This window comes from Protopterus annectens, chromosome 1.part0 (assembly GCF_019279795.1).
Source record: "Protopterus annectens isolate FY-2018-M chromosome 1.part0, PAN1.0, whole genome shotgun sequence".
NCBI lineage: Eukaryota > Metazoa > Chordata > Ceratodontiformes > Protopteridae > Protopterus > Protopterus annectens.
The window spans coordinates 17,922,478-17,935,950 of record NC_056725.1 but is presented as its reverse complement, the minus strand read 5'-3'; the positions used below and the strand labels follow the sequence as shown (position 1 = coordinate 17,935,950).

The window sequence follows — 13,473 nt, the reverse complement described above, 5'->3', positions numbered from 1 at the left end:
CCGATCTCTGTCAGAAAGTTACGTTCCCACACTATGGAAAGTCTCACATATAATTCCCCTCCACAAAGGCGGACCCTCTGCAGAACTAACCAATTACCGCCCCATAGTTATTCTCTCTCCACTCTCCAAAATACTAGAGAGATGCATACACTCTCAGGTCTCAGACTACCTCCTTACAAACAACCTCCTTTCCAGTACTCAGCATGGTTTCTGACCAAACCATAGCACCACCACTGCCTTACTCTCCTTTACTAACACTATCCTTCAGCATAAAAACAATGGCTGTCTCTCCTCTGCTACTTTCCTAGACCTATCTAAAGCATTTGACATGGTCCCACACAAACAACTTATCTCTGTCCTCAATAACCTAACCTTCTCACAATCAGTCACCAACTGGTTTCAGAGTTACCTGTCTGACCACCAACAATCTGTTGTATGGCAGAATGACATATCTCACCAACTACCTGTCTCCATAGGGGTTCCCCAAGGATCCATCCTTGGACCCCTACTCTTCTCTGTTTACACCAATAATCTAGCCTCTGCCACCAAACATGGCACACTCATACAATACGCAGATATTCGACCATCATCTGCTCAGCCCAGTCCCTACCAAAACTGCAAAAAGTCACACAGGAAGCCTTTTCCTCTGTTGAAACATGGTTATCCGATGCCCAATTAATACTCAACCCAAACAAAATTAAACTACTCATCTTCCAACCCACCAAACATACTCAAAACAACTCTCACTTTAACATCACAGCAAAAGACAACACCACTATATACCCAACTGAACACACCAAATTACTAGGAGTGGAAATAGACAATAAACTAAAGTTTGACATTCACATATCCATGACCATAAAAAAAGTCCACAAAAAACTAGGAGCATTATACAGAAATAAGCAATTTCTCACCAAAGCAGCAAAGATTTCAATAGCAAATTCCCACCTTATCTCCACCCTACTTTATGCCTCTCCAATATATACCAACCTAAGGCAATGTGATCTAAACAAGCTAGAGACCTGCTACAACAAAATCGCCAAATTCACCACAGGGGCATCCTACCGTAGTCAACACTGTCTCTCACTTGCTGAACTGGGCTGGCCTGAACTCTCTCACCTCCTTCAGTGGTATCAACTCTCACTCGCCCACAAACTAGTAAACCATCCACTAAGTGTCCCATCCCTCCAGAATCTACTCCAACCCTATCGCACCACCAGACCACTAAGATCCAGCAACAAAAATCACTTGCAGATCACTAAAGTCAATAACTCTGCTGGTGAAGCACTATTCTCTTGCGCCATAGCCAAATTATGGAACTCACTCCCACCCACAATTACCTCCGTACCATCATGCACCCACTTCAAAACTTTACTAAAAGCGCACCTAAAAACATGCTGGCTATGCCCTTGCAGCTCCCACTCTAATATCATCCACCCCATCCAACCACTACCTTTCTTTCCACTCCACTAACTACCTTGATTATAGCAAGCTCAGATGCTCATAAGCCTAGTACTTATTATACAGCAGGAACTTTTCATTGTAACATTTGTTAATGTCTGTTATGTACTTCACAGATAAAGGTTGTCTACTGATGTACTATGTTCTTCATCTGTAAATATGTTGTAAGTAATTGCTATGTTAAATTGTTAATCGCTATGTAATCCAGTGTAACTACTGTCTGTTTATTTTACTGTGGAGCTTTTCTCCCCGGGCCTCCGCTGAAAATGGACCTACGTCCAGTCGGACACTCCCGGTCAACACATTTAAATAAATAATACGAACATCGGAAGGTCTGAATACACCCTCAGAAGCCGGTGCCTGCACAGAGGCTCCGGACCCATCCAAGGCAGAGACATCAGCAGGTTCCATAGTCGAACAAGCATCTCGCGGCATACCGGAAACCGAAAGGGTCTCAGTAGAGGCCTGCAAATCTGTAAAAGCAGGTATCAGGGGCTGCGAAGGCGCCTCACTGAGTACCAGCGGACTGACGACTAGCTTAACGGAAGTGTCGGTAGTTTTGGACCTATGCGGTCTGTCTCTGTCTTTATCCTTACGTTTTTTTGGAAGATCGGTAGTCGGATGGCTTATCGAAGCCATTTCAGAATACAAAGAACGAGAGCGAAAGAATTCAGTGACAAAGATAGCCTGATGACGAATAGTTCGGGTGGTAAACAAGGCACAAAACCGACAGGGAGGAATGTCGTGGTCTGGGCCTAAGCAGGTGACGCAGCAAGAATGAAAATCTCTGTGAGGTATTTGCTTTCCACAGACAAGACAATTGTTAACTTTTTGTGACATCGGTTAGAGCAAGAAAAAAGGATTCCCAATGAGGTACTTATCTTTAGAAGACTTCAGGTTTGAAACTTGAAAAATGAAAATTTCAGGTAGTGGCCGACCAGCACTTGAGATCTGCTTTGGGCTCCCACGCGGTAAAAAAAGCTGATGTAATGGTGTAGGCTGCATGTTTTATATCCCTGACGACCTGACATCTTGAATGAGGCGACAGCACCCGAAGCAGAAATCCCAAGACGCTGGTATTTGGGCCGACTGAGGGCTACCTGCAGGCAGATAACCCAAGTGTGATGACTGCAACAGTGAAACATGAAGAACATCTTCTCCAAAATTAACTTTGGGCCCCTAAAAACAGAGTTGGCTAACTTCACAGCACCCATGCAAACGGAGAATAGTTGCATGACTGCCGAATCATACACCAATGCACTGTACGAATACATACACAAATGCATGGATCTTGCCATATCCAATAGAACCAAGACACTCTCCTCCAAAAAAAGGAAGCCAGTCTGGTGGTCCCCTGCCATAAACAAACTCTACAACAGAAGGAGGAAATTGATGCGGAATAAGGTGAAGTCCCAAGACTTGAAAAACTCCCTTGGCCTCAACAAAAAGTTGAGATCCCTCATCAAATCCTCTAAAGCTAGCTATGAAAACAGAATTGCAGCAGATAGTAAAGACAACCACAAGACCTTCTATAGTTATGTAAAGAATCTCCATGGCAATACCCAGATTTGCTCTGAGCTACTGCACAATGGTACCTCCTATACCGAGCCAACAGATATTGCCAATATACTGGCAGACAGATTCAGTGCCAACTTTACCCCCCCCCCCCAAAGGACCAGTCACAATACCAGTAGATTGCCAGGCACCCAGTATTTCTGCTGCACAGGTTAAAACAGCACTGTCCAAGGCCAAGAATACAGCTTCTATGGGACTGACAATATCCCTGGCTGTATTTTACAGGAACTACGGAGTGAACTGGCACCTCACCTGTGTGCCCTGTTCAATCACAGCCTCACCTCAGGCTTTGTCCCTACTGAATGGCACACTGCTACAGTCATCCCTCTCCACAAAGGAGGAGCCACTACAGACTCTGGGAACTATCGCCCCATTAGCCTGACGAGTCTGATATGCAAAGCTAGGGAAGCATCATTATGAATTTAAACAAGGATATAGGGAATCTCCAAACTCTGAATCCCACACAGTTTGGTTTTGTGAAAGGTAGATCATGCCTGCTCAGTTTGGTCGACTTCTTTGAGTTAGTCACCAGAGTGTGGATGAAGGCAGAGTGGTTCATGCAGCCTACCTTGATCTGCCCAAGGCCTTTGATACCATTTCCTACTCAGGAATCCTAGAAAAACTCACTAAGCTAGGCAGCACCCCTATATCACTAGGTGGGTTTCAAATTGGCTCACAGATCACAGTGTGAAAGTAGCTGACTCCAAGTCAGACTGCCGACTAGTCATGAGTGGAGTCCCACAGGGTTCAGTCCTGGGTCCTCTTCTGTTTGGTATCTACTTCTCTAAAGTCCAGGCCAACACGAGAAGGGACTGTGGGTGACAAAGTTCACAGAAGATTGCAAGTTGGGAACTATTATTAACTCTCCAAGTGATGTTGACATACTACAGAATGGCCTCCCTGAGACTGACTGGTGTCAGAACCATGCCCTTAAGCTCAGTACCAAAAAAACGTGTTATCATCCCCTTTGGAAAAAAAACAGTTCCCATGAATTACCACATCAATGCTAGTCCACTGAACACAGAAGGTGTTATAAGAGATCTGGGAACACAGGTTGACAGCAACCTCTCTTTTGATCAGCACATTGCCACTGTGGTCAGAAAGTCCTTCTATGTGGCACATCTCATTACTAAGGGGATTGCATCCAGGAAGAAAGAGGTCATTGTCTCCCTCTACTCTTCTCTCATTAGCTAGTCATCGAGTACAATGCCCCATTTGGCATGTACCTCACTAGACACCTACAACAACTGGAGAGACCACAAAAGTACCTCAGAAAGAGGATCCTAGGCCTTAAACACTTGTCCTATATGGACAGACTCAAAAAAATACAACTATTCTCGGTCTCATGTCGCCTACTTAAAGGCGATCTCTGCTTGACTTACAAAACCATGTCTGACCCAGCTCTGTTAGAAATGCTACATCTAAAGAAATTCCAATCCCTCCGCACCACACGCTCCAGAGACCTCAACCTCATTACTACAATTAACAGAATGTACTGGAGGGACAGGTTCAAAACACAGAGATTGTCCATGCTGTGGAATAGACTTCCCATACATGTCAGGCACTGCACCTCGCTGACCCTCTTCAAGAGAAATCTCTATGAGTGGATGGGAAACAGAAAATTCACCCCTGGGATAACTCCAGTGGCTCTACTCGACAGGGGCACTGGGAACTAAGGTTGGGTGGCACGATGCCAGGGTAATCCTATGGCTAGGCTTGTAAAGGCCCCAAGGCCATTAGTCTAGAACACACCTATGAGCCTATAGGCACGGCTCCTTCCAGTGCTTGCTTTGAAAATGTCACCATTGCAATTCTTTGTGCAGTACCCATTTGTTTCTCACTTCTCATCTTCAGCATGCATTATTATATCAATCAAGATTTGAAGAGTCTAACATCCATGATGCGTCGTTGCTTCAGGGCTCAGGCTTCTGAGTCTCTAGCCCTTTGGCTGTCCTTCAACAACTTCCACCATGGTACAGTTATTGCTTTTGATTCTTCAAAATGTAGACCCACATTCCTAGTGGATATAACAGATGCTTTCATATCATGTTTGCTGATCTGTGAAAGGCCCATCCTTTGTGGGCTCCAGATACCCTTCTGCCATCCTCCCATTCCACTGTGTTGTGCCCTCCATCCAGTCACATCTGTGGGCAGTTGGAAAGTTTAGATTACTTATCTGTATATTACTCTGTAACAGTTATATCTGACAAGTCTTTATTGTTTTTGATTTGCAGGGAGTGTGTGCGCTGAGTTAAGAGCAGTTTGCAGCCTCAGGAATTTGGCATGTTCTCTTGGTGCTGCATGGTCTATATGTACTATAGATTGTTCGCTAATCTTACCTTAGTGTTTTGAGAGGTGCTTTAAAATATAGCCACTTATTGAGTCTTATGTGATACATTGTAACTGTTATGTGGTTCAGGCTATGTCAAACCATCTAGCAGTTTTCATAAAGTAAAGGATATTGGTAGTCACACTGAAGTGTTTGTGTTCGGACAAGCTGTATTTCTGCTCTTTTCTGCACAACTCGTGAAAATAGTAAATGTGAAGTTGTTCAGTCTCGCCATTCATTCTTGACTGATGGGTTCGGAGCCAATCCCTCGGCTCCGACACGACCACATGCAAAGCTCGAGGCCTTCCAGTAGCTCGAGGCCAAGCCCCCTATCCCACAATGCACTGTGAATTACCTCAGATCTGGTTTGCCGCGGCATCTGATCGGAGATTCCAGTGAAAGCTCGGGCCAGTAATCTGTAAAAATTTTCTATTTAGTATTTTAGTATATACTTTTAGTAAGTTTTGGATATAGGTAGTTAGATATTGAGCTCTTATAGCTTCATTGCAGTTCCCTTCCTGTGTGTTTTATATATATTTGTACATATTACCTTTCTTTAAATATTTGGCCTCATTTTGTGGCCTAGTTATCTTTGGATAGTATAGTGTAACAGTTCTGTGTGTGTGGTTGTTTACATAGTTTTCTATAGCAGTTATAGTATAGTGTAGCAGTTTTTGGATACCTTTATCTAGGTTCTTCTGTGTGCTTGCTTGTGTTTAGAGCCTATTATTTCTAATTTTACACTAATTGTTCATCTACGTGTGTTCAGAGTGGTATCATGGCAGATGATAGGGAAAAACATCCAAAGTCCGGTTTCAAAAAATGTCCGGACTGTAACCAGAAAATGTCAGCTACTGATGGACATGTTACATGTATATATTGCTTGGAGGCTGTCCACTTGCAAGAATCTTGCGCTATCTGCCATTCCTTTTCTTCCAGGGATCTGTTAGAGAGGAAAAGGAAATTAATGGACAGGGGGTTGTTAAAACACCCTTTTCAAGATGCATTGAGTGACCAGGATGTTGCTAGCAAATCCTCTACATCCTCCATGTCATTTGTTGATTCTAAGGACTCCAAACAATCGAAAAAGTCAAAAAAAATCTGCTGAGACATTGGCTCCACTGGTTTCGGAGCCGACTGTCTTTTCTTTTCGGAGCTGGACCACAGCCTTGGAGCCAGTATCCGAAGTGCCTCAGTCACCATTGCTCCAGTCAGCACCATCTATTCATTCATCGAGGTCACCTGTCAGCCTTTCGGATGTGGATATGGATCGATTGGTGCAGAAGCTTCTCCAGGCACCAGGCCTTGCTAAATTGTTGTCGGCTCCGACCGAAGCGGCTTTGGAGCCGAAGACCATTACTCCTGCTTTGTCTACTCCTCCTCCAAGTCATGCCAGCCCTTTGGAGCCAGAAGAATCAGACCTGTTGATCGTGGCGCCATTGGGGTCGAGGCCTGCTCCAGTGTCCTCGGCGCCAACTGGGGATTCTAGGAGCAGACACTCTCCAGTCGGATCCGGAGAGTATAGTCGAACTGACTTGTCAGTGCTGACTCTCCCTCTCGGGGCTTTGGCTCGGATGAGCTCGGTTTCTACCTCGGGTTTGGAGCCCATTGCCTCGGTGCAGGAGGGTTTGACGGTTCCCTCGGATCCGTCGATTCCTTTCCATTGGAGCCGTGGTGCCTTCGATGCCATGAGGAGAGCTTTGTCTCCCAAGACATCCTCGACTTCAGGCCTTGCTTCCTCATCCCCTAAAGCGCCTGTGTCTGCTTCTGCTGCTATCGTCCTGGCTAAGTGTAGCGACCCTGAGCCCCAGGTAGCCCTACAGGGTGCCCCCTGCTCTTCCCCGACCCCTACAGAAGCACCCACTGAGGAGGTTCCTAGGAAGAGATTGTGCAAGAGGAGACACTTGGACTCCTCACAGGAGTCTTTAACATCTGATACTGACTTGGATGAGTCAGAAGGGTCCCCCTCTGAGGATATATCCTTTGCTGAGATACTTGAGATCCTTAGGCAGAAGGGTGATTGGCAGTCCAAAAACCCTACTGAGAATGAGTCCGTTCTCCTGAAGGCTTTCGGGTCTCAACCCTCCACCTCTTGGGTGTCTCCGCCCTTCAATGAACTCATGCAGTTGGTTTCTCGAAGGGCGTGGGAGTCACCGGAGTCCATGGAGCCTGTCCCTAGGAGGCCTAACAAGTTTATATCAGCTCCACCAGGCAAAACATTCTTAACCAAAGGAGTTCCTGTTGATGCCATGGTGGTGGCGGTGGCCACCATAAAGGAAATGTCTGAGACTTCCTTGTCTATCCATCCTCCTAATAGAGGGTCTAGGATCATGGATAGATATGGGAAACGCATGTTCAGTTCAGCGACTTTTGCTCTCCATTCACTGAACTACTTAACCCATTTTACTAAGTTGCAAAGAGATCTCCTTAAGGAGTTGGGAGATGCTCTTCAGGGTACAGTGGCTGCAGGTGCTTCTAATAAAGTTGCTGCCCAGCTTTCTACCCCAAATTCCATTGTCAACTCATCCATGCGTCTCATATCCTATGCAGCTGATGGAACGAGTAGGGCAGTGGGTACAGGAATCGCTCTTAGAAGACATTCGTGGATGCACTTGTGTTCCTTCGCGGAGCCCTTCAAGTCATCCTTCATGAACATCCCCTTTGATGGCTCACCCCTCTTTGGGCCTAAGGTGAAGGAAACCTTGACCAGTTGTGAACAGGAGGGAAAGACTCTATCGTCGGAGTTCGTTTTTCCACCCCTACTCGACCTTATCCCAAAGGTCAAAGGGGAGGGAAAATGTGGTTCCAGAAAGCCCAAGGAGCCTTTCAGGACACATGTGGTGAACCCCCCCTCCAGGGGCAGAGGAGGGGGCAATAATGGAAGACGCCGCCTTCGCGGCAGAGGGGGTCCGCAACATCAGGGTGACAGAGATCACTTCTCTGGGCAACCCTAACAGCACTCATGAAAGGAGGCCTGACTGTCCTGCTCTGGAGGCAGTCAGGGGTTGCTTATATTTGTACCCAGACGCCTGGCAAAAAATAACAAAAGACAGCTGGGTACAAAGTATCATTTTCAGAGGGTACTTCATACCATTCGCCACACCCCCTCCATCTATAAGGAGAATCCCAGACGTTCCACCCAGTTACAGGGAACAGGCAACTGTAGAGGTCCAAAATTTGCTAGAAAAAAGAGTCATCCAGCCATTCCCAGCAGACCAAACAGGATCCGGAACTTACTCAAGATTCTTTTTGGTTCCAAAGAAAACAGGGGACTGGAGACCCATTTTGGACCTCAGCAGACTGAACCAATATGTAAGGAAAGAGAAGTTCTGAATGGTCACGCTTCAGTCTATACTTCCCTTCTTAGGGAAAGACAATTGGATGTGCTCGATAAATCCCAAGGATGCGTACTACCACATAAAGATGGCCAGGCCATCCAGAGATCACCTGCATTTCCGGCTGGGAGCCAATCATTTTCAGTTTTGAGCCCTGCCCTTTAGTCTCACTACAGTCCCCAGAGTGTTCACCAAATGCATGGCAGTGGTCCACAGCTCACCTGAGGTGTCTAGGACTCTAGTTGTTTCTGTACCTAGATGATTGGCTCCTTACTGCCACCTCCAGACATCAACTTATTCAGGCAAGGGAGTACACTCTGTCACTCTGCAGTCATCTAGGCACTACAGTCAACTCAGAAAAGTCTGTCTTGTCGCCATTAAAGCATATCGTTTTTATCGGGGCAGAGCTGGACACTTCAACCACCACTCTAAGGCTACCAATAGAGTCTTTCTTCTTCATCAGCATGTGAGAACATTGGTATCGAAAGACAGAGCACCAGCTTCAGAAGTTCTGAAAGTATTGGGTATGATGGCTGCAGCATTCCTAGCCATACCATCAACAAGAATGCATATGTGGATCCTTCAGTGGCTGTTGTTCACTCAATGGTCTTACCAGGAGCTACACATGGACCACACAGTATTGATTACAAGCTTTTGCAAGAAAGACCTCCAGTGGTAGTTGACGTCTCTTCATGTCACCATAGGATTGCCCCCTTTGTTCTACCCCTTCCAGTAGCCATTGTGACCACGGACACTTCCCTGATAGGGTGGGTGGGGGGCATTTTCAAGGAAAGACTGCCCAAGGCACATGGACCGATCAGGAGTCACATTTGCATATCAATATCCTGGAGATAAGTGCAGTACTTTTGGCATTGCAGTACTTCCAGGACTCTCTTCCTCTAGGAACGATTGCAATTCAGACAGACAATATGTCAGAGGTCTGGTACTTGAACAAGCAAGGGGGAACCAGATCTTACCCCCTTTGCTGAGAAGCAGTCAGAGTTTGGCAGTGGGCTATGTCCTACCAGCGCTTTCTGTTGGCAACGCACATCCCGGGGAGATCCAACGTGATAGCAGACAAACTAAGCAGGGGCGTTTATATTACGCTGTCGAAAACTCAAACTGTCGACAGCGTAATAATCGACACGAAAATGTCGAAAACCCCCGAGCATCGAACACACAAAAAAAAAAAACACCCAAACACAACACAAATTGCTCTATGCAGGGGGGCAAGCCCTCTGCACCTCCCAACCCCCCACTACTTAAATATACCAACTCCAAGATCACACTACATTGCAGTAAATGGAAATCACCCCTTACGGAGATTTCCATTTACACACGCAATGGCTTTTGCTTTCGACATTTTGGTGCAGACAGTATCAGCTTCGATATTGTCGGCCTTCAACAGGGTGAAGTAGACCCAAGCAGGGCAGTCTTTTTGCCACACATGTGGTCCCTCAAGAAAGAGATTGTGGATAGGATTTTCCGCAAATGGGGCCAGACTTGCTGCGACCTTTTTGCCAGTCACATCAACACAAAATGCAGAAGCTACTTTGCTCTGATTCCCCCTCCGGGAGATGCCCCGAGGGACACGCTCATACACGATTGGCCCCCGGGTCTCCTTTATGCATTTCCACCAATACCATTGATACCAAAGGTTGTCCAGAGAACAAAATCCCTGGGAAGGACCATCATCCTTATAGCCCATCATTGGCCTTGGCAGATTTGGTTCCCATTCCTTCAACATCATCTCTTGGAGGATCCCTGGATTCTGGACCCAGTTCCAGACCTCCTGACACACCCGTCGGGGGACCTTCGCCACCTGTTAGACATCAAGAATAAAGTGGTAACCAATGCCCTGTATGGACATGTGTCTGAAAATCCAGGGCATTCATTTAGCTTTATGGTTATCTCAAATGTGACTACTAACCTCCGTGGAGGAGACATTGTCAACAAAACTGAAAAGGAAGAAAGCAAATGGATCATGAACCTCAGAGCTAATTTATTTCCTGGGCTCAACAGAGTAGTTCCTATTAAACCTATTTTGAAAGAGAGAAGCCTAATTAAGAAATGAAATGGAGGCTTAAGGAAGGCGTGCATCTGATTGCTGTATGTGATTGGTTGAGCAATTAAGGATCTTTATTTAACAGCAGTAAGTCAGGTCTACACACTAGGATCTGAAGAAGGTTTTTTAACTGAAAGCGCTTATCCTGTTTGACCTGCAACTTGAACAGCACAATTTGTGCTTTTTATTTCTTCGTTTTATTAAAGCCTACATTTTAACAGAATTTCTCAGTGAACTTTTCATTGTGGTGGAAGCCTTTTTTTTCATTTTACTATTTTTGCCTATTAAGGCTTCCTCTGGAGGTGTTTTTTGGTTTGGTTGTTTAAGAAAATTATATCTTAGTAAGTGGAAGAGATTTTCCATATGGGCCTCTAAGAATAATATTGATCCTTACCCAAGCCCCCATGACATCCATATTAGAATTTTTAACTATGATCTTTAACAAAGGAGCGACAGCAGCAACAGTTCGGGTTCAGTTGGCTGCTATTTCTAATTTTCATCTTGGATTTGACAGTTTAAATATCATGTCCCACAAGTTATCCAAAGCTTTTCTCAAGAGGACATTTCACATGAGACCACCTGTGAAAACTCCCTATTCTCCATGGAAACTAAATTTTATGCTTTCACGTATGATTCTCCCTCCGTTTGAACCAGCATCATCTTGTGACCTCAAATATTTGTCATGGAAAACCATTTTTCTGGTAGCTATTACTTCTGCCCACAGAGTGTCAGAGCTTCAGGCGTTATCTATCAACCCTCATTTGATTTTTCATGCTGACAGAGTATCTCTTAGGACAAATCCTTCCTTAAGTTTGTTCAGAAACCAATATTAACCAAGTTATTGAGTTACCAGTTTTCTTCCCTAATCATTCCAACAAATTAGAGTATATACTGCAGCAACTTGATGTTCACAGACAGCTCAGATTTTATTTGGATAGAACAAAAGATTTCAGGAAATCAGACCAACTTTGTTTCATTCTCTAAATCCAGGAAAGGCAAACCAGTGGTTAAAACAACTTTGTCTAAATGGTTATCTGACTGTATCACTTTTGCCTATTCAGCTGCTAATATGCCCTTGCAACACAAGATTAAAGCTCACTCAACCAGAGCAGTTTCTACATCCATTGCATTTTCAGCCAAACTTCCCCTTGATAACATTTGTACAGCAGCCACTTGGTCAAAACCTCATACCTTTATCACTCATTACAAAGTGGATAAGGCCTCCAGGGATAGAGCATCCTTTGGGTCCACGGTCTTGAAAAATGTACTCCTGTGAGCCACCCGAGATTGATGGTGCTTGGGACACTACCCATCAGTCAAGAATGAACGGCGAGTTTGAACAACTTCACATTAAGAAGTTATGTACTCACCATAACGTTCCATGTGAGTTGTTCATCTCGCCTTCATTCTTGCGTCCCTCCCTCCAACCCCCTCCTGGCTGATAGTTGACCTAGATGTTGCTTGATCCTGATTGCTCAATGTCTTCTTACTTTTATAGGGGAATAACTATTAGATATGGTTATAGTATATGCAGCAAACAAGATCTGAGGTAATTCACAGTGCATTGTGGGATAGGGGGCTTGGCCTCGAGCTATTGGAAGACCTCGAGCTTTGCATGTGGCCATGTCGGAGCTGAAAGATCGGCTCCGAACCCATCAGCCAAGAATGAAGGCAAGATGAACAACTCACATGGAACATTATGGTGAATACATAACGTCTTCTTATGCAGTATTTAAGATATTGATTGGAAATTTTATTTGTTGTTTTAATTATTTTATTTGGGTGTTATTTGCTCAGTTGCTCAGTATAGTCTTGCTTTTTCTGCTAGTCCTTTCCAACTGTCCTTGTAATCAGGGTTTCTTAGTGCAGCAACAACAGGTTGTATCTCAAGAAAACATATTCAAAAGTTACCCAAAACTGCTTCAACATATTCATTTTTTTTCTGACTGAATTTTTTAAGAAGTTAAGATCTGTTACAGAAGTAATAACACCATTACTGTGAGTGATTGCTTAGCATGCTTAACTGTTCAGAATAGTTTTTGAACAGAGTGATTAGTTGTTAGTCTTAAGAGCTGCAGAAACTTAACCTTGTCATTCTGCAGTGATGAAAAAGTTTTTTTTTCTGAGTCTTATGAGTTGCCAGTTAACATAATAGGGAGTCATGGCAGGTTGTTCATCGTGACAAGGGGGTGTTAAGGTGACCCTTCTTTAACTTGTAGTTAGAATCCTAGAGTAGAAATCATTATGATAGCAAGCAGCATTAAAAGTTGAGAGTGTAAAGTGATTCACAAAGCAGAATAACCAGGTAGACATAATTAATGTGAAACTTGAATCGGGATATTTTTTTTCTTTAGCGTTTTGCTCGCGCAGATAAACGTGGTAAGTTACCTCGTTGGATTCAGGAACATATCACTGATGCTAATCTGAACCTGACTGTTGATGAAGCCATCCAAGTTGCCAAGTATTTTCTACGCCAGATGGCCCAGCCTTTCAGGAAGGTAAGTGCCCCCCCCCTTTCAGTGAATATTTTCTACTAAATTGCTAGTTAGTCAGTAATGCCAGACATGAGACTTTCATACATTTTACTGTGCTCAAAATGCATGTTGATTCAAAACCTGTTGTTCTATGAACCTTTTAAGTGAATTAGAGTAAAATTTCAAAACTCTACTCATTTTTGAGTATTTGCTCCCCATCATTTTTTACTTTGT

General features: G+C 44.5%; 1 protein-coding gene across 1 annotated transcript in view; it reads left to right on the top strand.

Moving 5' to 3' along the window:
• Positions 1-13,473, top strand: part of ERCC2 (ERCC excision repair 2, TFIIH core complex helicase subunit) — a 2,230,202-nt gene that overhangs the window by 2,139,735 nt on the left and 76,994 nt on the right. Inside the window, exon 22 of the mRNA XM_044070725.1 lies at positions 13,120-13,263. Coding sequence (XP_043926660.1) covers positions 13,120-13,263 — 144 coding nt within the window. The remainder of the gene's footprint in view (positions 1-13,119; positions 13,264-13,473) is intronic.